Source organism: Panthera tigris, chromosome D2, assembly GCF_018350195.1.
Source record: "Panthera tigris isolate Pti1 chromosome D2, P.tigris_Pti1_mat1.1, whole genome shotgun sequence".
NCBI lineage: Eukaryota > Metazoa > Chordata > Mammalia > Carnivora > Felidae > Panthera > Panthera tigris.
This window is the reverse complement of record NC_056670.1, coordinates 12,726,878-12,753,814: the sequence shown is the minus strand read 5'-3', so window position 1 is coordinate 12,753,814 and position 26,937 is coordinate 12,726,878. Positions and strand designations below refer to the sequence as shown.

The 26,937-nt window shown below is 38.3% G+C and overlaps 1 protein-coding gene across 7 annotated transcripts in view; it reads right to left on the bottom strand.

The window, feature by feature from the left end:
- LYST (lysosomal trafficking regulator) overlaps nucleotides 1-26,937 on the bottom strand; it is a 243,766-nt gene that overhangs the window by 91,359 nt on the left and 125,470 nt on the right. For all 7 annotated transcript variants that reach the window (XM_042961056.1, XM_042961055.1, XM_042961058.1 and 4 more), the window contains 10 exons: nucleotides 25,506-25,932; nucleotides 22,644-22,788; nucleotides 20,841-21,014; nucleotides 17,107-17,267; nucleotides 15,810-16,000; nucleotides 13,111-13,356; nucleotides 10,553-10,726; nucleotides 9,473-9,622; nucleotides 5,051-5,188; nucleotides 958-1,156 (listed from right to left, as the gene is read on the bottom strand). In XM_042961056.1, the coding sequence (XP_042816990.1) occupies nucleotides 958-1,156; nucleotides 5,051-5,188; nucleotides 9,473-9,622; nucleotides 10,553-10,726; nucleotides 13,111-13,356; nucleotides 15,810-16,000; nucleotides 17,107-17,267; nucleotides 20,841-21,014; nucleotides 22,644-22,788; nucleotides 25,506-25,932 (2,005 nt within the window). The remainder of the gene's footprint in view (nucleotides 1-957; nucleotides 1,157-5,050; nucleotides 5,189-9,472; nucleotides 9,623-10,552; nucleotides 10,727-13,110; nucleotides 13,357-15,809; nucleotides 16,001-17,106; nucleotides 17,268-20,840; nucleotides 21,015-22,643; nucleotides 22,789-25,505; nucleotides 25,933-26,937) is intronic.

Sequence of the window (26,937 nt, the reverse complement as noted above, 5' to 3'; positions counted from 1 at the left end):
ACAACAAAACAAAACCCTTCAGTCACCCCTAAATAGAATATAAGTTCAAATTCTTTGGCATTTCATTCAAGGACCCTTTTAATATGGCCTCACAGGGCAAAATAAATAAATGGTGGTCCCAAACTATATATATATATATATATATATATATATATATATATATATATATATATATATATATATATATATACACACACACATTTATTTATTTTTGAGAGAGAGAGAGAGAGAGAGAGAGAGAAAGTGTGAGTGGGGGAGGAGGAGAGAGAAGGAGACACAGAATCTGAAGCAAGCTCCAGGCTTTGAGCTGTCAGCACAGAGCCTGATACGGGGCTCAAACCCACGAACTATGAGATCATAACATGAGCCAAAGTCAGACACTTAACCGACTGAGGCACCTAGGCGCCCCCTGCCTTTTTTTCCCCCAAGCTATATTTATGGTATTATTTCTCACTAATCCTTTATAGATCCTGCATATTTAGGTAAAATTCATTATTCTTTATTTTCTCTATTTTTTCTCCCTTTAAGTCATTCTCTTCACCTGGAATGCTAATTCTCCAATATACCTGTCAAACTGTACCTAAATTTGTCAGTGTCCATGTCAGATATAGAATCTATTAAATCTTCTCTCTCCACAGCTGCGTGATGAAACCCTCACTCCTTTAAAATTGAATTAGTCCTTCTTTTGTATCTATTAGGTACTTACCATATATTGTTTTTTCTATAGTTATTTGAGTTATTTGTCTCCTCTCTCTTCTTGGCACTGAAGCTCTCTGAAGGCAGAGACCATGTCTGGTTCATTCCATGGCCTATGCCCTGTCCCAATCCCAGTGTGTAATTAGGGCAGTTCTAGCACATAGGAGCCATTTAATGAATATCAAACAAATGTGAATTGAGTGGGAATTAAAAGAACAAAAACGAAGATAGCCAAAATCTAATAAAAATGATTATACCTACCTATGTGTAAAGAAAAGTAGAAGTTTGTGGGGTTGTGACAAACGTAAGTATTAGTAGGAGGGTGAACTGCTAAAAGGAAATTGAAGATAATTGTCAATAATTCCAAATCTGGAGGAGATCCAAGGACTTCTGCTATAATTTTCACAAATGATCTACAAACCTCTCGGGGCATGGATGTAAGCTGCCCCTCTTTGTGTTCCTGAAAAAATAAAAATCAAACTGTCTTTAGATTTAAAGAGAACCGTTAACTAACATTTTTCATTTAAGCAAGACACTCCTTTTAAGACAGAATTGTGTTGTCTACTACTCTAATCTGACCAGATTTACCATTAAACTGAGTTGCTACTTCCCAATTCAAGCAATCCTGTCGTTAAACATTCATAAAAATCGATGGCAACTTAATTCTAGCTCATTTATCTTAACCAACAAGACGAAGTTACATCAGGGCACTCACGAGCATGGCTCAGGAGCCAAACCGCCTCGCTTTGCACTCTGGCTTCTCCACTCACTGGCTATGTGATTTGGGGCATATTTAATATCTCCATGCCCCAGTTTCTTTCTCTATAATACGGGAAGGATTGTATTACTTCACAGGGTTGTCATCAGGCCTAAATGACACAAAATTCTGAAGAGTGCCTCACATACAGTAAGCCCCACATATAAATGTTAGCTACTATTCGTTCTATTATGACAACTACTGGCACCCCTCGGTACTCCCACGATGGGATCGGAAGGGGAAATTCACAATAGGCAAATCTGGTAACATTCCTGCACCGCGAGCCGGTCTGCAAAGCTCTTTCTCACAACAGCTGTGAGAGGTTGCATCCTTCCTTTCTAGAATGTGAAGCTCAGAGTGATTGTAGGACTAACTTTGACCACACGGAAAACATGTAAGTAATGCCACTACAACTCACACCCAGACCTCTGAGCCGTCTCTACTGCGTCATCGATTGCCTGGTAGAGGGAGACCTGGTAGGGTGCCAAGTAATTACTAAACATAAAGACGGGTATAAATAAATAACTTATATCCTCCAACCCCACCAGGAGGGAGCAGTTGGCCTCTAGATCAAGGCCGAGGGAGTTAAACTTCCCCATCTTCCCTCTCCCTATACGTGTGATACATCCGAATATATGAAACATCTCCACACTCACTTTTCTTCATTTGCTCTTATGTATTCCTGAATCAGAAAACTTAAAACCTAGATGTTCACCCTGAAACCTCAGATTTGAGAAGAGAACACGGAATCTACAGAAGAAAGCCCAAACTCCTCTGCCAAGATCTCACAAGTGCCAAGTGGCCTAGCCAAGGCAAGCCAAGCACACAGGTCTCTTGCCTTCCAACTCAGGGCTACCTCTGCCACAGCCAAATAGTGCCCCTTGTGCCTTCCACCATCCTGGTCACCACCTCAGCCCTTCGTTCCCAAGTCTATCCCGGCCCATGTTTCTTCAATCTTGTCCTCTCCACTGACTCCTTATAAAAAGTCACTGCTATCTTACATCATTAAAAAAAAAAAAAATCCCGTAACTTGAACTTTGGGAAACTTTTGTTAACTTTCTGTTTCTCTTTTCTTTCCCTGCTGACCTTTTTAATCATAATTTATTCTCACTGTCTCCAATGAGTCTACCACACATGCTGCTGAAAGTCTCCGAAACCTGGTCATTAAGAATTTCTATCGGTGGCCCTTTATCTGCCTACATTTTCTTTGAACCTTCCACATTATTTGGCTCTAGAGACCACCTTTTCCTTCCCCCCTCTGCCCACCCTTGGCTTTCACTTTGTTGTTTCCTGGTTCTTCTCTGAGCTCTTCGACTACTCTTTCTACATCTTTCGACAGCTCCTTTTTCCTGTTTCATACATGGAAATGGATATTTCTGGAGGTGACCGCCACAGGCCTTTCTACGATCCTTTTACTACACTGTTTATCTTATAGAGCTCATCCGTCCATCTCCATTGCTTCACTGTGACATCCATGCACACAATTCCCCATCTGTCCTCCTCATCCCCCTCCCCAGTTCCAATCTTGCACATCTACGTGCCCAGTGGTCACGACCACCGAACGTCCAACCATAATCTCAAATGCAGAATGCGTAAGCTGCAGAACTTGTGTGTTCAATTCCTTCTTTGATGATGCTATCATCCTTCCAGATTCCCAGCTTGAAATTGTGCATTATATGTTTCACTTCTCCTGCAGCTATTTAGACAGAATCAAGCCCTATTAGTTCTCTTTACAATCTCTTTCATATTTGCCCCCTACTTTTACACTCCTGTTTTCATCACCTGAGTTCAAGTTCTTTGCACTGTACTCATGAACTAATGAAATCGCCCACATCCAATAAACTACCAATTTACCTATCTTCCTTAAATACTCTGAGATGTATTAAAGGCAACAATTAAGTTCATTTCTTTACATACTTCCCACAATACCTAATATAAAACTATTCTTAATTAGTAACTGTTAATTGGATAATGGGCTCTCTGAATAAAGAAGGGTGAAGAAGTATATTTTTCAGGAAATGGAACTGGTGCCTAGATTTTTCTAGCATTTTTATAAATATATGAAAATGAGAATATATATATAGAAATCCCCAAGTTTACAAGTGTTACTTTTCTGACATGGAAAGACTGAATAAGATCTTCACACTGTCTTGTGTGCTCTTTGAAAATTAGTCAGCAAGTTTCAAAGTGGATATACAAAGAAACTGATTTAGAGAAAAACTGCTGTGTAAATGTTACATAAAATATTCAGCAAGCAAGGGGCCTCAGAGATCACTGTATTATATTCCTGAAGACAATAGTCTAATTTACCACAGGGCCCAAGAAAGGCAATAAAATGTTTTTGTTTTTTAGAATTGATTCATTCAGTGAATATTTATTGGATGCCTATTATGTGCCAAGTACTGGGGTTACAATGAGATCAAGAAAAAACATTATTCCTGCCCTCAGCAGGTTTACAGAGGGAAATAAACCATAGTTTCATAAATGACGACGTGACACTAACAAATGCATGTGTGTGGAGAGAGAGAGAGAGAGAGAGAGCGAGTGGAGGGAGGGGAAAGGGTTACACTAGATGGAAAGAGAAGGGAGGGCTTCTCTCAGGAAGTAAATTTAAAGTGGAGGCATGAAGGATTAGCCTGGCGGCCAGATGGAAAGAATGGGATCAAAAACTTCTCAACCAGAAAAACTGTGCCCTGCGAGCGAAAAAGGTTCAGGAACCTTTTAAGGAAGGTTTTAAGGAAGAGAAAAAAAAAAAAAAACCAGGGGGGCTGCCCTGGCATGAGATGAGGCTGGAGTGGTCACTGGGGCATACATGCTTTCTTTAAATATTGCCATAGGTTCCGGATTTTATCCCAAGTGCAATGGAAAGCCACTGGTGTCACCGAAACAAAGGCATTAAAAACAGTATTACCGCTCCCAGGGAACATCTGTACTTATCTGACCTGATCAAGTTCTACTAGAGGCCTCGCTGGAGAAACAAATGAACTTGAAAAATATTCTCATACATCAACCAAACTGATAAAAGGACAGCTGTGAAAGCAGAGCCAAAACATCAAACCAGAAGCCAGGCCACAGCACAGACACTACTGGTGAGGTCGGTGCCACTTTTTCACTTAATATTTTGGATACATTTTCAATATGCGAATTCTAGAGATCTTCGGCAAGCTCACACTTAGTCAAACAAAACATACTTGTACTTGTTATTTAAGGAGTGTGGAGTGAGTTTCAGTCAGCAATAATCAAGCCTCAGACGGGCCTCGCTGGCTACCGGACCGCCACTGTGCCAAGCTTGCGACAAGTACCCATTTTGCTATGGTTGATACTCAAATGCCCCAGCATAAAGAAACAAGGCAGAAATAGAGCTGTTCTTCTGAGATTGAGTTAGGAATGACGACAGTGTGAAGACTGAGCAGTAGGAGGCCGGGGGTTGAGAAAGTCCTCTGCCGTTTGCTGAAAGAAGGGAGCCAGGAGATCAGGGAAGGCGGAGAAGAGAAAGAAATTCCACTGAAATCCCACAAAAATTTGAGTTCATAACCTTGAGCGAGTAAATAAGGGATTACAGAAAATCTCCCCGAAGTAGAGTTACGTGGAAAGTACCTGCAAAACCTGACAAGTCAGTAGAAAGTGATGGACCACGCGAGCCTTCAGTAACTGCTTTATATTGAAGACGTGCTGCTGGTGATCTGCTCTGATGAGGACCTCCAGAGCCGCCAGCAGGGCTTCCCAGGCTCCGCGCTGAGAAAATAAACACACACCAGTCAGCACGTGGTTACTGAAAGCCGTGCCACACGCGTTTTAGAAGAAGACACGTGACAGCTCAGTCTACCCGTTGCGTACATACTCAGGGTCAAGGATTAAATGTGTCTGAAAAAGCACATCTTAACATTTACTCCAGACTATTATTATTGTTACTATTTTCTGTCAGGAGGTCATTTCTAAAGACGTTGAATTCCATGTGGCATTAGGTGCTTCACTACATTAACCTTTCTGTGATGTTATATAATATATAGTATTTTCAAAAGATGAATTATCTTGAGGGATTTATTCGATACGGAGAAAACACACACATGATCAATATAATTGTTTACTAATAATGCGTTTTCAAAGAGCATTATTGCAAATGCATAAACTTCAATGCTTCTTTGTGTATACAGCATTTAAGTAAATAACTTTAGAACAAATTGTACTAAACTGAGAAAACTCACCGATAATGTGAAAATTCTGCATTTTAGGCTGATTTACTTTTAAGTCCAAATAACAGAATTCTCTGCATAATTACTGTATATCTTCAAACATCCTTGTAAAGTCCCTTAAAAATCATTCTCCCATGTGGAATCAATCTTAAATTACACTCAATAATGTAGAAAGAGGAATCTTATACAGACAACCAATATTGAAAGATAATCTTCACCTCATTTTGTTATTCCAAATGACCTTTTAACAAAGCCGCTAACAAAAGACAAAATTAACTGGCTTGGGCCACAGGTCTTGCTATTTCTGCTGCTGTTATTTGATAGTAACAAACAATGAAAAGGCCAAGGAATTGAACGACTTAATCATATTATTATAACCCAGGCCTCTCTCCTCATAAGATAGGGCCACGAGGCCCTAAAAGAAAAAGGCATATGAGAACTTGGAACACAAGGCAGGCCAGGTATGAAAACTTGCCTCAGGTCTGAAAAAACAGTACCAAATAGAATGGTGGCAAAGTAAACAACCAACCAAAAGCAAAAGACAAACTCAGTTAACAATTCTTAATTAGGACAGAAAATCTTATTTCAAATTCACAGAAGTATCTGTATCACTTTTGAATTCAGTAAGAAATGTTTTGTTTTTTGATCAACAACTCAAATTAGCATCCTCTTTTGAGATACTAACCACAACAACTGTCTACCTTCAGCTAGGTTCCATCTTCCAGTCTACAACTGAGCTGATTCTTTCCTATACGTTCGTATTTATGCTGCCTTTGTTTATATCTGCTATCACTGTACATTTGCTTTTTCCCCATGCAACGTTACACATATTTTTATGCATGCATATATATATATATATATATATATATATATATATATATGGTTATTATTTAGTCTGAAAGTGAGAATTTATTCAGAATGAGAAAAGAAATCACGACAAATTACAAAGCTTAAAAAATTGTAAGTACCATAAAATCTAGAAAAAGCAATGGTTCAATTAGCTGCTTAACACAACACTATGAGACTTCCCCATGTATGGCTGCATATTCTTTGATGTCTTCTTTTTTTTTTTTTTCTTTTGAAGAATAATTGACATACAATATCATATTCATTTCTGGTATATAACACAGTGAATCAATATTTATATATGTTATGAAATGGTTACCATGAGAAGTACAGTTACCATCTGTCACTATACAAAGTTGTTATCATATTATTGATATGGCTTGGGCCACAATATATATATCATATTATATCCCTATGCTGTATATAGACATCCCCATGTCTTACTTATTTTATAACTGGAAGACTGTATCTTCATATGAGAATACTTTTGTAATATAATTTTCTATAGGAATATTTAGAAAAATAATTCTGTCCTCTAGGATGCTTGGTCAAAATTTATCTTTATTAATAATAGATTACAAAGGTTTCTTTCAGCTTTCCAACAGATTACTGATAATGAATAAATTTGGGCAGACTACTGCCAAATTTAGGAATACCGGATTTTTAAAAAAAATCTAAAGGTGTATGCTGAATACCTATATAATAAATTGGTCTTTAATTATGTTTGACGGTAATGTTGTTATGCTCTAAATAACTCTAGAAAATCTATAATCTACACTACAGCTAAGGAGCTTATAAGAGCTTATACCAAAAAGATCGTTAAAAACTAGGGCAGAAAGGAAATAGTCCTATATTCATTCCCTGACTGGATCCTTGTGAAGACCATCCAGTGGTTGAGATGCTGTGCCTAGACCTAAGATCACACCATGTTCCTTAACTTATGCCTATAATGAAATCAAGGCTTTATAGCCTTTCCCTATATATTCTGATTCAGCTTTATGACTCCTGGGCAACTCGGCTCCCCTACCTAGAAGCGTGTCCATTTCCCTCACCTTGACCTGACTCTCTAGACTCTTAGCATGATTCCCTTTCAGAGTTTATGATAGATGTAAGTTCCCAGTTGATTCAAATGAGCTCCATGTTTTCCAGCCTGCATACTGCTCTTAGCTAATCCCAGGTAGCTCAAGTTCTCATGCTGACCTTCCAGCTCAGCATTACCCATGGCTGCTCAAAACCTTGCACAGGAAATAATCGCCACACTTCCATTAATTAACATTACACTGAAGTAGTAAGTTTGTTCTGTTCTTTAGAAGAATGATTAGATGAATATTTAATTTAATTTAGATGAGTATTTAATTTTTTTTTTTTTTTTAGAGAGAGAGTACACACATGAGTGGGAGAGGAGCAGAGGGAGAGAGAGAAAGAATACCAAGCAGGCCCCCCGACTCAGCATGGAACCCAATGTGGGGCTTGATCCCATGACCCTGGGATCGTGACCTGAGCCAAAACCAAGAGTTGGACACTTAACCAACTGAGCCACCCAGGTACCCCAAGAGACATGTACTTTTAAATATTCATCTAGGGGTGCCTGGGTGGCTCAGTTGGTTATGTATCTGCCTCTTGATTTCAGCTCAGATCATGATCCCAGAGTCATGGGATTGAGCTTTGTGTCGGCCTCTTTGCTGACAGTGCGGAGCCTGCTTGGTATTCTCTCTCCCTCTCTCTGCCCCTCTCCCACTTGTGTGTGCATGCTCTCTCTCCCTCAAAACAAATAAACAGTTTTTAAAAAGTACACATCTCTCTGTGCACAAAGGAAACAATAAAGTGAAAGAAAACCCTACAGAATGGGCGAAAATATTTGCAAACCATGTATCAGATGAAGGATTAATATCTAGAGTACATAGAGGACTCTTAAAACTCAATAACAAAAAATCAAATAGTCTATTTGAAAAATGGGCAAAGAACTTGAAAAGACATTTCTCCAAAGAAAACGTACAAATGGCCAACAAGTATATGAAAAGATGCTCATCGTCACTAAATATCAGGGAAATGCAAACCAAAACCACAATAAAATATCGTCTCATACCCAATAGGATGGGCACTATCAAAAAAACCAGAAGATAACAATTGTTGGCAAAGATGTGGAGAAATTGCAATCCTTGTACCTTGGTGATGGGATTGTAAAATGGTGCAGGTCTTATGGAAAACAGTGCAGGGGATCCTTAAAAAATTAAAAACAGAGGAGCACCTGGGTGGCTCAGTTGGTTAAGCATGGACTCTTGATCTTGGTTCAGGTCATGATCTCACAGTTTGTGGGATCGAGCCCTGTATCAGGCTCTGTGCCGTCAGCACAGAGCCTGCTTGGGGCTCTCTCCCTCCCTCTCTCTCTCTTTAAAAAAAAAAAAAATTAAAAATAGAATTAATATATGATTCAGCAATCCCACTTCTGGGTATATATCCAAAAGAATTGAAAATAGGATCTCAAAGAAACATTCACACACCCAAGTCCATTGCAACATCGTTCACAAAATCCAATATATGGAAGCAACCTAAATGTCTATTAATAGAAAGAATGGATAAAGGAAATGTGGCATATACATACAATGGGATATTATTCATCTTACAAAAGAAAGGAATCTGGTCATGCACTATGGCACAGATGAACCTTAAAGACATATCCTAAGCGAAACAGCCAATCGCAAAAAGACAAATACTGAATGGTTCCGCTTCTACGACATATCGAAAGTAATCAAGCCCTTAGAAACAGAAAGTGGTACGGTGGCTGCCAGGGAGAGGGGCAGAGGGCAGGAGAGCTGGCGGAGTGTGCGACGGGTGCAGTTGCAGCCAAGCAAGACGAAAGTCTTAGATACCTGCTGTTCGACACAGTGTATGTAGTTAATACCGTATGGTGCGCTTACAAATTGTGACGAGGGTAAATTCATGTCATGTGTTTTTTACCATTAAAAATAAAAGCACATGCCTTGGCTTTATTCCATATCTTCCAGTCAAGCAGGAGCTCCTCTAGCAGTTTAACATCTTGGATTATAGCATTAGACTCTACATCCAACTTAAACTCTCCACTCTCGTTGACATGAATGATATCCTCACCACAGCAACCTTCAAAAAGAGTCTGTGGAAAATCAGCGTTAATACAAGATGCATTAATAACTGATTAATCTAAAAATTCAACAGAAACATTATTCTTTCCATCTTTGCAGTCATAACATTAAATTCACAGGGAGACTAGTGAAGAATTCAACCTTTCACAGAGTGTCTTTAATTTGTTTTGCAAAACAGTTCAAATAATTAGAAAAACACAAACTGTGAAATATTTATAAATGATTATTCCGTTTCAAACATGGGTAAAACCAACATTCCATTTTATTTATTTATCTTTCTATTTTTCTTTTTTAAATTCAATGAATCTGTTAGGCTTTGAAACCTTTTCCAAAAAGTACTAAGGATTCATGCCATAAATGTATGGATCTTGAGGGCAGGGGTGAAAGCAGTCTTTTGCCTTAGTACTAGTACCCTCAGACAAATATGTTCACAATGTTACCAAGTGCTTTTAGCTAGAAAGGTATTTAAGTATCTGATGATAGCTGGATCAAAATAAAAACTAATGTAACCTTAGAAAACTAACTCTCTATCAGCACTGCCTACTGGAAATGGCACAGCACTAGTCGTCCAGAGAACTAGGTTCTCTTCCGTAACTGGGAGCTGAAGCAAACAACAGTGTCTCTGTGGGTCTTAATTTCAGCGTTCTATAGAAGCAGGGGCCAGCCTCTAAGGGATAGCAACACTTCATCCAGATCTCAAATTCTAGGAGTTAATTTTTTTCTCTCACTCTTCTCAAATGTTTGAAAGAAGGCAAAAATGTAATTATGTCAATGATGAAGAAAGCCAGAAGAGCATCTTAGTTTGGTTAAATATACACTGTTGAGTTTCCTTCATTTTCTTCAGGAATAACCGAAACATGAAACTCTATTGTCGGAAGACTATAATGAAGAGAAGTATCATCGCATATGAAACTATGAGAATAAATTTTATGAGGACATACCTTCAAAACATGAAAACCAACAATGCATTTTTGTTTAATCAACACCTGATGAATCATGGAAAGTCCATTACAATTTTCTAATTCATGTATTCTCTGTTGGTTGTATTTAATTAATGAGAGTATAACTCTCAGTGCTAATGCTTGAGTTTCTTCACAGTTGCTGAGTTCCACAACCTAAAAAATAATTTATTGAGAGAAAAATTTAACATGTGGGATTATATATTATTATATAACATCAAACCATCAGTTTTATTTGAAAGCTATTTTTTTTTGCTCACACTGTCATCATTTAAGAATTATAAACAAAACTGAAAGACATAAATCCTACAATTTTAGTCTCTTGAATATAGTATAAATGAACGAAAATAACACTTACAACTGTATAAGTCAGTAGCGTTTTATTAGTGATTTGAAATGTCAGCAAATGTCATTTCAGTGAATCAACAGATAGGCTGTGCGTTACATGCTGTGGGAGATAACAAAGAAGTAAAGGCATGATACGTGCCCCCAGTGGGGCCTACTATCTAGTCAAAAGACAAGATGTATGTATGAAAACCAGAGATTTGCCTTGTACTTCAATTAAACCAGTGATTTCTGACAACTACTATGTATAAGAAAGACACATCTTACTATCACGATTAAAGGCAAAGAAGAATGAGATAGTATGAATGTCACAAGGGCACAGAAACTACTCCTGACTCTACTCTGCTTGGGTTAGGGAAGTCTAAATGGAGAGAAGATGGCCTGGAAAGACAGTAAAATCCTAGAAAGTAGGAACAGCAGGTGGGTGGGAGCGAGAGACAAGAGACAGGTGAGGGTCTAAAACTCGAAGTTCCCGGTACAGCTCGGAGGGTGCAGTTTGCTTATTTGGCTGGATGGCAGAGATCTGGTTCAAACGGCAGGCTATGCATGGAAGGTTTTTTTGTTTTTTGGGTTTTTTTTTTATGTTTATTTATTTTTGAGAAAGAGAGAGGGAGGGGCAGCGAGAGAGGGGGCCAGAGGATCCCAAGCAGGCTCTGTGCTGCCAGCAGGGAGCCTAGAACTCACAAAGTGTGAGATCATGACTTGAGCTGAAGTCAGACACTTAACTGGCTGAGCCACCCAGGTGCCCCAACACATGTAAGGTTTTTAAGGAGCCTGAATTTTCTTTTTGTAGCAGAGAAGGAAAAATGCTAAAGAAAGTTTCTAAGTTTTAAGTGTTACAATGTACTTTAGAAGTCTTATTGGCAAGATCCTGAGTGTGTGTAAAAGATGAGCCATTTTCTCTAGGATCTAGTCATTGTGTGAGAGTAATCATAACAAAATTATGTGTAATAACTTGATGAAAGAACAAAAACCAAGGATACACATTTTGAAACTATAAGTTATAAAAGTTGATCACAGAATGTTGATGAGTTAAAGAGCTTTTCATTTTAAAACACGAAGGGAAAATCTACTCAACTAGATACTGGATGAAAAAAAAAAAGTTTGAAAAAGGAAGAAGAAAAAACAGGTTAGAGTATGGTGAGTCAATCCTGACAAAACATTTATAAGAATGGTAATGATAATAACACACACTGATATGCCTATTATTGCAAAATTAATCAAAGGTGGTCCCACTGAAGGAAAAAAATCCAGTTGGGGAGGCTGTGGAAATTTGCAAATGTTGCAGAAGTTACACTTAGGAATAAAATTCTGAGGAAAGAAGATCAAGCCTGCTTTATTTAAACAAGGATATGGGCCTTGAGGAAGGAGATGATTAGTACCATTTGTACTCCTGATTTTGGATTTCAGCGATCCCTGTAAACAGTCAGTATATATTTATTGATTGTCTACTCTATGTCAGGAAAGATATTGTCCCCACCCTGAGACGACTAAGTAGAACAGATAATTTAAACAATTTATTCTAATATAGTACTCATGACACAAGTCAAACTTTTTACATTTCTCCTTTTCTTTAAGAAAGCTAAACAAACTCAAATTATTTTGGGGGGAGTTACTTGCTGACCCTTGGTTTTTTTTCCCCCATGCAGCTGGAAGCTTGGGAAAAACAGGCTTCACAAACCTTATTTTAAAGAATACATTCCTTGTCTATGGCCATGCCACCTTGAATGCACCCAATCTTGTCCAAAGAACATCTTTCTTCTTTTTGTTACTATAATATGTATTCCTCCTCTCATTGACAATTTAAATCTTATTTATTTATTTGCTTATTTTATTAATGTAATCTCTATGCCTGATGTGGGGCTTGAACTCATGACCCCGACAGAGATCAAGGGTCGCCTGCTCTACCGACGGAGCCAACCAGATGCCCCATTAAATCTTGTATATTTCACATTTAATTGTCTTAATTACATTTCTGGATAATAGAAAACTTCTAAAATCTCCATAAGTTAAGAGAAATTTTCACCACGTGTGGCAGAAAGCTTGATGACATCATAAACAACATGATTTCTTTATCTTAAAAGTTTAATATGGTTGATGTATAACTGTTTCTGTAATTAAAAATAAACACTGAAATTTAACAGTATTAAAGAAGTAGTTTGGTTTCAGATAAAACCATACTCAGTGATTCTTACCCTGGCAAAGAGAAAAACAAATATACCAGTTCCACCGATCTCGTGCAGGACGCCTTGAATAGTTTTACATTCCGTAGGCCGGAGATTCTTTAGATAATGAGGTTCTAACAAGATGCTCTGAACTTCTTTTGAGCTGAAGGGCCTCTGAGAGAGTTGGGTTTTCATCTGGCCTTTAAGTCTAATAACTGGCTCATAGATGGTATACTGAGCAGGACAGTTAGTTGTGTAAACAACGGAAAGACTTTCCTGAAACACAAATATATTCCTTTAGCAACTAAACAAAATTGACAAAAGCAAGTTATCAACCAGCAAACAAGCATTTCAAAGTGGAAAGTTACCCAACAAATTGTTCTCTTTGATAGACGGTACACGAAACAAAGATGAATGTGGGAAGCAAGATGGCTCCTCACAAAGGAGATCAGTTTCAATGGCAGTGAACAATTGTATAAACCTTGTCAAGGCTGAGAAGATTCCAGGTTTAACCATTTTAGGATAAACATGAAATTACAGTTACTACTAAGAACAGCTGAGTCTTATACACCACACTCATTACATACCAGGCACTGTTCTTTGCACTTACAAATATTAACCGATCTTGACAACCTTATGAGATGGGAACTCTGCATCAATGTATTCAAATTTTTTGCTTTGGGGAATGTGTTTGTTCACAGGCTGGCTACTCATTTACAAGTGACTCTAAGTCAGATCTTTCCACCAGAATAAAATTCCAGACTATCAGCATTCCTACTAAAACTGAATAGAATTTTCAATATTTCTCCCACGCAGAGGGCAGTTTCGATCAGGTTCTGACTCCGGTGGGGCACTCAGGCTTGGGGAAATCATGTACCCTGGTTCAGTGTTTTCTCCCAGAAGCTGTGGGGGCCTTAGGCTGGGATCATTTTCAACCATGGCGATTTAAACTTAAACACAATTTCATCCAGACATCATCTAGCATATTTGTATACCAACTAAAGTGACAACACGGTCTATTGTATATGATATTCTGGGTAAAACAAAATCTTAAACCTGCAGTAGTTTTCAACAGAAAGCTGACAAACGTTCATCTACGTGAAACAACTCCCACCTGGCACCAGCGGCTTGCCAGACTTTTCGCTCATGAACTCATAATCCCCAAATTACTAAATCAGGCTTAAAAATTTGCTTTCTAAAAAGAGTTGTCGCATCAAATCCTTAGAATTTTCATTTGTGATAATTTATGTTAAATCTTATGACTTCAATATATTCTTTTCAAGCAAAATAAAAGGATTAAGGAAATGTGTGTGTGTGTGTGTGTGTGTGTGCGAAAACAAATGGATTAACCAAAAACTAGAGAGTTAAAATTATTATTTGAACAAACACTGGTTGTGTAACTCCTTGGTCTGCCTAAAGCATAGATTCTCAACGTGTGGTCCTGAACCAGCAAGCAGCAGCCAACAGCGTCATCTGGGATTTGTTAAAAATGCAAATTGCTTGGGCCACACTTCAGACCCCTGAATCCAAAAGTCTGGCCCAGCAACTTGTGTTTTAATAAATCCTCTGGGTGACTCTGCTGTACGCTTAGGTTTGAGAAACATTTCCCTAAAGCATGTTTTCTTAATGGTGACACATTTGGGGTAGGATAATTCTGTGCTCTATATAATACTGCCCTTGCATTGCAGAACATTTAGCATCCCTGGTCATCACTCAATCATAATGGACCGGCCAAATGCTCCCAACCCCCTTTTTGGATACTCCTTAGGGAGAAAACTATTGTATACACAATATCAGATCATAAGTCAAATTCCATACGTATCTACTCTCTATCCGCTTTACCACAGTTACATATTTAACACCACTTAAGACTTAACATGTATTTTACAAAATATCTCTGCTAGAACTTCTCCTTTCCTTTAGTCAAATGTTACAGCTTTAAAATAGAATTTATTTTGATTGTGCAGTACACATCTCACTAACAACAGCAACAATAACAACAACAAAATACATTCCAAACTAGTAGTCTCCTTCAAGTAAAATCTCTGACCTATAACTGTACCTCTAAGAAGCAAGAGAAGGAACCCAGTTTCCTGGCCAGATCTACCAGTTTTTAGTAGATCTTCTAAGACTATGAAGGCTCAGCTTTCTAGTTGCTATAATGAAAAATATCTACCACAAACTCCTGAACTATACACTTGAACAAAAAATTACAATAGTGTATAAAAAAACAACATGAGAGTCTCATATAACCAGAGTTAGCAATATTTTGCAAGCAAAATTCCTGGTTGTTACTGATATCAAAGAATAAATATTTTAAAATCGGAATATTTATAAATAAAAATAATACTATCAATAAAAATTACTACTTATCTATAAGTATGGAAATGAAATATAATGAGCAGTATTTTTTACGCTAACAGATGTTATATTTGCACCATATCATAAACATTTTTCTTGAATGATTAGTACGTATAAACTAAACTAATGCTTCGTATGGAAATATAGTTCTAAGGAAAAGGGAATAAACATTTGAAACCCGAAAACAAATTCTGAGTATTTCAGGTTGCTTTTTTTTTTTTTTAAGAAAGAAACATGTTCTTAAGGAAAGAAAATGTTGAGTAAGAAAGAAGAGAAACTTTAGAAATCTAATTCATAGCTAATTACACATTTTATAACCATGAATTATCAGTTACTAAAAAGTTTAAACTTATGAAATGAAAACTTACAATTAAGAGACCAATGTCCACTTCCTTCTTGGTCATAAAAAGTTCTCTGATTTTTTCACATCGCAAAATGTCCTTATTAATATATTTGGAGAAGTCATTCGCAGGCTTGCCATACTTACATGGCATTATAGATGTATGGTTGGGTCCACAAGCATATAGATAAAAGGCCTCTTGTGAATCAATCTTAGCTCCTGAACAAGAAAATAAAGTTATTTATTTATCATACTCCAACCAGAATTTTTCATAAAAAGCAAGAAATCAAGAGTTAGTTATTTTTGTCAGATTCTTTTATCTCTATAAAATTGATAAAGTCTCACATTCCAAATTGGTGTCATAGGCAAATAACCTACGCCAAGTATGGACGGGAAATGAATTAATATACATAAAGTCAACTGTGAAGCTTGTGATAAAATAAAATAATAAAATTTCTATTTTTTCCTTAAGATAGGAAACAGTTACTTTGGTTTTGTTTTGCCTTTTTAAAATAAATGGAAACCATACTTCAGTAAATTCCTTTTTAAAATAAATGTGAATTGATATCTCATTCCTCCATTCTTCTATCTATTCAATAAACACTGCCTGAATGCTATTATGTGCCAGGTTTAGTGATTATACATTTTTTATTTTTAAGTTTTTTAGTGATATATATTTTTAAATCATATTATTTCTTTTTTTCCCTAAAATTTGATATTCTTACAGAAAATACTAAAATTGGGCTGCCTGGGTGGCTCAGTTGGTTAAGCATCTGCCTTCGGCTCGGGTCATGATCTCATGGTCCATGGGTTCGAGCCCTGTATCGGGCTCTGTGCTGACTACTCAGAGCCTGGAGCCTGCTTTGGATTCTGTCTCCTTTGCTCTCTGCCCCTCCCCCACTCGTACTCTGTCTCTCTCTCTCTCTCTCTCACAAAAATAAACATTAAGAAAATTAAAAAAAAGAATATACTAAAATTATAAGTAAGAGAGATAATCATTCTAAGTTTACTTGTCAATTCTGTATTTTCCTAGATTATAAAACAAAATTGATTTGATATGCGCTTCCCTTTTGGGGGAGATTGGTAGGAGGTATGACATACACCCCTGCATTAAACATATATATCAATTCTAAGAAACATCTATATTATAAAAATGTTGAAATATTTTAGAAGTGCATCTTGGTATCTAGGAAATGTAATACTTACTAAGTACAAGTGAAGGAATAGGGATTAATATCCTGGATTATTATCCAGGATAATTTACTAGTTTAATACTTGTTAACCGAAAGAAGAAACTGGAAACGCTTTGAAGGAAAAAAGTATACCGTTAAAGAGGAGTAAATTTCCCAGGTCCCATTTTCCAGCCAATTGCAAAAACTCTTCTTGGGATGATGAACAGTGGCCAATCATGCAAAATGTTTTATTGCTATCAGATGACAAGCTTGTTCTTCTCGGAAGCATAAAGTCCAAAGTAACATCAGGTTTCCTGTGTTAAAAACAAAGTTAAGTCAATTACTTCAGTGAGGACTTGAATAGTTTAAAGGTGTAAATGTTTAATAATGGGAAGTTCTTGAACAGTGTTCTCGGTTCAGTATCAAACAGTTGGTGATGGGGAGAAAGAGAGTGGATTCTGCTGTCTCCTGGTCCCCAGTGCTAGCAGTATACAAATTCCAGAAAGAGGGGAGTAGAACAGACATGCCTGATGGCCCGCAGCAGGCCATGGGAGGAGGGACCGGACACCTGAGGCAAGTTTTCTTTGCCATTTGACCTCTGCACATGCGCCTTCCTGGTTTACAAATACAAACCAACCACCTCCCCCTAATTTTACCAAGAAGTCTCCCACCTTGGTAAACCATTCCTAAAACATCACCTTCTATGAAGCCATCAAAGACTACTCAGAAAAGGAGTATCATTTCTCAAGGTTTGGTTCTGACTAGCCACTGAAATGCAATGCTTTTCTGCATTTTCTCTTTTTTTCAATGCTCAGTCATAGAGTTTGGGTTAGTCTGTTGTATTTACAGGAATCCTTACAAAAGACAGAGTAGGAAAAAGTAAACTGACACTTCCTCAAAGAGAGACACACACGATGAGAGGATTTCATCATCCAGTTGGAAGTCCGGAGTGCCAAGTTCTACCCCTTTTGGGGGAATATGCATATTCTGCTGCATATGAAGCTGCTGCATATGAAGATAATGAAGGTAACTTATAAAGGCAAAGTTTGTGAATAAGATAAAGACTTAGAATATGCTAATGTTCATAGAATTTACCAAGAAATTCTATGTTGGTATGTCAATTTATTTAAATTTAAAAACTTTTCCCTAAGGCTTTCTGTTTTATATTTAACATAAAAATTTAACTATTTTAATAGAAATATTTTCTGATAAAAATGTGAGATAACTTTTTTTTATTGAGGTACAACAGACATACAGCAATACAGTGAGATCATTTCCAGATTGCATGCATCTTTCTTGAACCAAATACATGGCCGTGACCGAAACACTATTGCCACCTATTGGCAGTATGACTTAATACAGTTTTTAAGGGTAAAGAACACTTTGCAAGATGAATTCAACAAATGTTAAGTACCTACTATGTGCCATATATTCCTACCACATTTGTGTGCTGTTCATTAAATAAGAATGTAAACTATTAATAATTTGTTTTCAGTGTTACATACTGTTAAAAATGTTCTCCTGAAATATATTATTTATAGAAATTATTCTATTAATTCAGAAAGTGCCAAGTTTAAATCAACAGAATAATATATTCGTCCTTGGTCACTTGCTCGTTGCTCTCTTAACAGATGAAATCATCACTTTATACCAATGGCAAAAAAAAATTCCTTCAAAGTAATGTAGAAATATATGAATTGACTATGCTCACCAACCATCCACAATGAACATCTAAACCCTCATTCTGAACATGTCTAGTTAGTTTATGACTCCTATACCTGTCAGGTGGTCTGATTCAGAAAAAGGCCATTGGGGTGGCAAAACACAGGGTTCTAAGGCAGGGGCTGTATCTGGGTTCAGGTTTCAGCTGTACCCCATACTTGTGGCATGACTTTACCCGCTCTGGGTCTCTCTCAATTGCCTCATATGTAACATAGAGAAAACAATATACTTTCTTCCTAGTGTTGTCAGGAGGACCAAATGAGGTCATCTGTGTGAAGTGTTTCATACAGTTCCTGGCACATGGTGAGAGCTCGTGAAATGAGGAGAGGGTCCATGAGAAAGAGGCTCGCTATGCACAGCCCTGTCCCCAACTCCAACCGACCTAACTCAAGGTTCTGAAAAAAAATTTTACTAATTGGTTGAAGTCTGAGAACTCCTCAGAAAATATTTTATTTAGAATATGGAAGCTTCAATGACATATTTTCATGGATTTTTTGAAATGAATAAACAAAAACTGAAGCCTTGGTTTTGTTCCCAAAGCCTGTTCTTTCCTGTGGTGGACCCTGGGGAGGGACTCCCCTAAAGCCACTCACAAGCCCCCTGTCCTCTGCCTTCCTCTGGCATTGAGGCTGGACGGCTCTAAGCAGTCAACTTGACAGCCTCCCTTCCAGCAATGAGCCAGCACACAGCTTTCCCTTGGCTTCCACGGGCCTTCCCCTCTGCCTGGAAGGCTCTGCCTCTCCCCTGCTCAGAGCACGTCCCGTCTCCCCTCGAGGTCTCAGCTTAAATAATCCTTTCCCAAAGACGCCTTCCCTGACCTACCTTTTAAGTAGCAAACCTGATATTTTCTGTCTGGGGACCTGTTTGTTACCTCCACAGTATCTGTCATGATTTGGATACAATCATTTCATTGTGTTTGCTCCTTGTCTGCTTCCCCATTAGACTGTGAGTTCCAAGAAGGCATGGAACCCAAGTCTTTTTTTTTATATATGAAATGTATTGTCAAATTGGTTTCCATACAACACCCAGTGCTCATCCCAGCAGGTGCCCTCCTCAATGCCCATCACCCACTTGCCCCTCCTTCCCACTCCTCGCCCCCCCCATCAACCCTCAGTTTATTCTCAGTGCCAAGTCTTATTTACCATTGCCCTCAGGCCTGATACAAGCACGCTGGGCACACGGCAATTCCTCAATAAATGTTTAATGGATGAACAAATGAATGAATAAGAATAGGCTCATTTATGCTAAGGGCATATGTTATTTCTGTGGTCTTATCTACTTCGAGGGATTTTTAAGAGAATTGGGAGATAATGCATGTAAGGCACCCAGCAAAAGGTGTGCAACATAACAGGTAAGAAGTATTTTATAGTCCATGCGATTAAATCTAGCCTCCTCATCTTGACATGCATAACTTGCCTATCCAGGTAGCATTACCATACCCATTGCTTTTCTTTCTCATTACTGAACTCAGACTCTTCCTTGCAGCCAGCTTGATCCTGTCCCATGCTGCGCCACTATCCAACTCTGTATCCCCTTTCGTGGTTACTTCATTCATAAAATACTTCGCAGCTCTTACAAATCCAAGATACTTTATAGTTCTCTCTGGCTTATTTTACACTAAGATATTCCAGAACACACCTCTTATTAACTTGACCCACAATTCTCCTGGTCGGTAAAAATCACACAGTATTCCTGAATCTATCACATGGCATGTTCTAGGACCCCATTTTAATCTATTACCTGATACACACTAGCTTAAATTTTGCTCCGGTCATTCTAATTTCTTTTGAAACCCTGACTTAATTTAGGTCTTAGCCTTATTATCCACTTAATTGAAATAATTCCTTGTGGATTCATTTTATAAATTTATAGGCATGAAAGACCAAACTATAGGTTCTGTTCCTTGATCTATCATATATTCTATATAAACATCTAAATGTCAGTTTTCTGCATGTTCCCTCAAACCCAAGTATTAACTTGCATGAGAGATTAATTTTGTATTAAAGTGATACACAGGAAAAAGTATCCGACTCTGACATAGACTCCTGCATTAACATACAGCACATCGTATCTATAGTTTCCTGTGATCTGCTTCAGAAGCTATGACAAACTAAACTTAAGATTTTAATGGAAGTTAGTAAGTATTTACTAAAAACGTTTCCTACCTCTGCCCAGAGATCCATATGGAGATTTTCCCATGGTTATTCTTCTTCCCTTGGGGCTGCTGTAGGTAGGTGAGGACCAAGTGTTGCCATTTGCTGGGGACGAAAATATTCTCCTGTGATTCAACCTGTGCCAGTAAAATAGCTTTCATGTCATCGTTTGAATCCATGCACATACTACAAAAAAGAGAAAAAGTATAGGCTGAAAACATGAAATTTCTGATCTCAATATTTAATAAATGTCTAATAGCTATAATTCCAGCTGTTTGAATTAGATTAAAAATCAGTTCTATTTTTTCTAAAGTGTATTTATTTTGAGAGAGAGAGAGAGAGCACAGCAGGGGAGAGGCAGAGAGAGAGGGAGAGAGAGAATCCCAAGCAGGCTCTGCACTGTCATTGCAGAGCCCAATGTGAGCTCAGTCTCACAAACCATGAGATCATGACCTGGGCGGACATCAAGAGTCAGACGCTCATCTGACTGAGCCACCCGGGTGCCCCAAAAATCAGTTCTATTTTTTTTTTTTTAATGTTTATTTTTGAGAGACAGAGAGAGACTGAGCACGAGGCAGGGAGGGACAGAGAGGGAGGCACAGAATCCCAAGCAGGCTCCAGACTCTGGGCTGTCAGCACAGAGCCCAATGCCAAGGTTCGAACCCACGAACCATGAGCTCGTGACCTGAGTTGAAGTTGGAGGCTTAACCGACTAGGCCACCGAGGTGCCCCGGTTCTATTTTTAAACTAATTTGAAAAGTCAGTAGGTCTTTGTTTTACACCATAAAATCTGCTTAGTTATTTTATTATATTATTACCTCAATTCACGAACTAAAATAGATGAAGCTCATTTGCTGGTGTGAATAATTTAGGCATTAATTTTCAAAATTCAATTTGAAAAAAAAATGTATTGTTACTATTTATTAAATGTTTTACTTTATTTATTTTTGAGAGAGACAGAGCAAGTGGGAGAGGGGCAAAGAGAGAGGGAGAGAGAGAGAATCCCAAGCAGGCTCCGCACTGTCAGCACGGAGCCTGATGTGGGGCTCGAACTCACAAACCGTGAGATCATGACCTGATCAAACCAAGAGTGGGACACTTAACTGACTGAGCCACCCAGGTGCTTCTGTATTGTTACTATTTATACAGTCATTGCCCTTTTAGAAATTACAGTGTAATTTTTGGTTCATACAAAAATTAATACATGTTGTACATAAATGTCTAAATGCCAAGATGTACTAGGGGGTCTATCCTACTTGGAGGGATTGCTGAGAGAATTAGGATATAATGCATACAAAATACCAAGTAACCTTTATAACAAAAAGCATATATCCTCTAAATACCATATCTTTGTTTAAAGTTTTATAAAAATTGTATGATACTCATTCAATCCAACTAAAAGATTTGTATACCAGTTAACAAAAGAGGTAGGAAAAAAAGACAAGACTGCAAGAAGAATTGAAGTTTAGCAGGTAATTGCTATTAAGCATATAATCTGCATGGAAACCAGCTGTCTGATAATAACATCTTAAGGTGATTGCAATCTGATAGACTATTTCCATAGATAAGACTTCAGTGAGCATTGGTCTAAAATCTAATTGAGAATTAACATAATCTACTTTCAGAGTTTAGTTATAGATTTTTGGATAGAATAATATATTGTTACAGAGGTGGTATTAATACTTGTTAGAATGTATCTTTTTAAAAACGGTTTTCTGATTTGCTGTAATTATCTTTATTAGATTTCACATCAATGTCTCATCTAAATTATTTAAATACGCGATCTATTCGCAGGGGGTTGAGGATAATCGATACCGGAAGATAAAAGTGCCGTTGCGGGCATCAGCCCACACTTGCATCATCAGAGCTTTGGATCCCAAGGAAATCATATGAATACATCCTTCTTCTATGAGCTTTTCACCAGGATTTATGTACTCGGCACCTTCCAGTCTGTTGTTCTCTATGATAAAAAGACGTGAGAATAATCAGTAAAGCAGTTGATAAAATGAGGGGAAATGTGAATTTAAAAGAATACAAAGCATGGTTGTTCATTTGCAGTAAATTATTTACCTGGATGTTCCAAACAATATTCCCAAACTTGAGATGTTAATTCCAAAAAAGCACCAGGAGCGAAAACAGTAACTGGGTACACTGGAAGTTATTAAAGTCTTCAAAATATATGATAATTAAGGGCTAATTGTGGGAATGAACAGATCATTGTGATGTCACTGTGGTGACCTATTACAAACTGTGCCACATTTCTCTTATTGATTGGATTCGGTCACTCTGACATTACAGACCCTGGCCCACAGAGCACACACCGTTGTCACATGCGCGGCCAAAAATCATCCTATAATTATTACAATAGCACGATTTAAAAAAAAATTGATTTTTGAACAATTGTGCTGTTTGAATATATTCTTTGTTTAGACTCCCTGATGAATCATCTTTGCGTATAATTGCTAAGTGATTCTGAAACCCTAAAATGTTATTCTAAGGCAAGCTAAGGTAATGCCATATGCTTTGGGCTATCTGGTTATTCATCTTGACTTCAAGTGGTTTCTCACCACACTGAATCCTCAAGCCATCTACACTGTTACTACACTGCCTGACTTCACATAGAGCTATGTTAATGAAGATGCACCAAAATACAAAATGCACGTCCAAGGGCTCAGACTTTCAGAGAAGATGAACACTACCAGCTATTAGACTGCTTATATATTTGTTGCCATTTTCCAACAAGTATAAACACCACCAATTTTTAAGAATATTCCCCCTAAATTCATTATTTTGAGGACTATTGCCCAAGATATGAGATGTATAGAGAATTCGTATCTGATGTGCTACTAATGTTTCCATATCAAATCTGACGTTGCATAAATAAAAGACTAGAACAGAAACCAGTGTGTACCCAGCTACTGTAAAGTAGAAATATAACAAATAGTTAATACAACAATCCTCTGAGGTAAATTTTATTGTCCCCATTTAGAGGGTGACAGAATTGAGGTGTTGAGAGATTAAGTAACTTGCTCAAGGTCACAAAGTTGGTTTAGGGCAAAGGATGTGTCATCACTATAATATCTTCTTCATCTCTCCTTTCAAAATTTTGGTATATATACTATTTTTAAATGTTCTTTTTTAATGTTTATGCAGAACTGTCATTCTAAAATATATGTCTTCTAATATATTTCTACAATAAAAAAAATTTTTTTAATTGCCCACTACTCCACTTTTTCTCAGGTCATTGTGTATACTTATTTCATTTTATCAGAGACTGTCTGCATTGTGATTGCCCCCACTTAAATCTGAGAAAGAGATCTGCACAGTTTACAGTACAGGGGTGGCGCTCAAGCTCTGAATTAGATATAGGTGAGTCTAAATCCCTCCCCATCACTTACCAGCTATATAAACTGGTCACGCTGTTTCATATCATCTGTGGATATGGACAGTGCGAGCACTCACCTTACCGAACCGTCGTGAAGATTAGATTGAAAACGTAAGTAGAAAGAGTGGGGCAAAGTAATGCACATACAGAAAGCACTCAGTGTACACGGGGCAGCAGCAGCATCGATAAGATCACATATATGTTGCTTCAGAGCTATCAATCCTTAGTGGCAAAGTTCAACTCACAAAAGAAAATGCTAGAACTATTTGTTTTTGTTTTGTTTTAAGTCTGGCTTCCTAGGCTAACCCGCAAAAGTGCAGAAGTACACTATGCTAACAACACGGAAATGTGTCTGGAGAAGTGGATTCCGAGTTCCGGCTGCGGACATCAGGTGACACTTCTCACTCTCCCGTCTTGACAGCATCATTAAGGATTTCTTTTCTATCAGTGTCAGTGGTGGAGGACCCTGCCCGAAGGCCTAGTGTTCCGAAGCAGGGAGCCAGCGGGATGCGTCAGCTTTGCCCCGTGAAGAGCCCCTGCAGCCAGGACCTCCACGTGAGCCCTAACCAGCTGTCTCATCCAGTCATTTCATCCATCCCATGGACCCTAACAATTAGCCGACCTGCTTGGCTTCTCACCACCATAAACTGCTTTTTTAACGAACAGGTTCTTCCTGCCCTCGTCATATGAGGAACCAGACCCAGTTTCGTGGCGGCAGAACAGAGATTGGATCGGTTATAGAAAGTACTGGAATAGAAATGATTCTAACCGTGGAGAAAGGCTGACTCACTCAAACGCAATGTGACAGGAACTAGGAGAGGGGCACTGCGGACCGATGTGGCGCGAGGAGGAGAGCTGACTTAAGAGAGAGAAAGGAGATGAGATGGGGGCTCCTGGGGCCTGGGGAGAAGGGGACAGAAGGACAGAAGAGTGGCTCTCGGGCTTCTTCCTTTACTTCTCTCACACCAGGAATCACCCTAATCCAGTCATGGGACCAGGAAAGAGGCAGGAAATGGGGCTGGTGATCCCCCACGGCAGTTGTACACGTGGGGGTCCCTCCGCCGCAGCCCCCACCTCCAGCCCCAAGGCCAAAGTACAAAAGAAAGTAGGGTTTTTGAAGCTATCTCACCAGCCAGGCTTTGGGGAGGCAGGGCCTGCCATCACTAAGGCACCTAGCACGAAGAACATGTCCAGCGCCAGTGAGAAATCCCCATGTCCTTACAGCTCAACCCAAATGCCCACGTGAAAAAGCTCAGTGAAACAGACAACGGATAACAGCGGGAACATCATACCTGCGCCATCCAAACTACTGTCCCGCAACAGTAAGGATTTGTTTCTTTTCTTTATCTTCTTTCCTTTCTCCATGGCACTCTCCGCTTCGTGGATGCACTCCACACTAAACCACAGTGAGACGCTGAACCCTTCTGACAGGTGTGGCCAGCAGTTCTGCCCCAGCAACGGCAAGTGGACTGGGGCTACGTGCCAGGAGGAGAGCAGCCGCTGGGGGAAACTTTCACTGTCGGCCTCTTTCCTGCTCTGCGAACTCTGTGCCCTCCGTAATAATCCCAGGGCCTTACTGTTTAGAATCCCAGGACTCCTTTGTGATGAAACGCCATTGCTTAAATTTGGCGTATGCAGTAAAGGGAAGGTTAGATACTGTGAAGGGCTCATAGCAATGTCGCTTTCAATAATTTTCAGAATACCCAAAAGAAGAACTTCCTAGAGAAAAAGCAAAACAAAACGTCAGGATCATGTTAAGGTACATAATAATTTTGAAATTCTGGTTATAAATGACAGTCTGTGCTGCCAGATTCTCTGTCTCCCTCTCCCTCTGCTCCTTCCTTGCTCTCTCTGTCTCTCAAAAAATAAACTAAAAAAACTTTTTAATAAAAACAAAAGAAATTAACTACAGTAATTATATCTGGAATCATTTCTACCAAAGAAAGATGTTTATTTCTAAGTAGACTATAGTTGTTTCTCTCAATTTTACTTTTTATTTTACTTTATTTTATTTATTTATTTATTTTTTTAGAGAGACAGAGAGTATGGGTAGGGGAGAGGGGCAGAGGAAGAGCAAGAGAGAATCCCAAGCAGGCTCCACATTCAGCGTAGAGCCTGATGTGGGGCTTGATGTCATGATTTCTTGGATCATGACCCAAGCCAAAATCAAAAGTCGGACACCCAACTGACTGAGCCACCTGGGTGCCCGTCTCTCAATTATTTTTAAGTGAAGCACAGAACCAGACACCTGACAAATTCTCCAGATTTCTGGATGATATTTCTAACATGACTGACTTCATAAAATTGAGTGGCTCAATTACTTTCCAACTTACTTTACGTGAGTTTTCCCTAATCAAATTAATTTTCTTTCATCTGCTTTTGGTAAAACAAAATAAGTGTTTTTAGGTTTTCTTTATAAATTACAAATTTTTTGTTAAACTGAAGTGTAGAACTGTAGAAGAGACAAGAGAGGAAACGAGCATCTAATTAAAGAGAAAAGTAATGACTAAGGAGACAAGTAAAAAAGTAGAAAAGAGTAACCTAGTACAATGCCCTACCAATTATATGCCCTATGCATAAAATAACAGCTAATATTGATGATGATGATGATGATGATGATGATGATGATGATGATGATGAGAAATGCACTCAGGGAAAGTAATAGAAACATTTCAGGGTGCCTGGGTGGCTCAGTGGGTTGTGTCCGATTTTGATTCAGGTCAT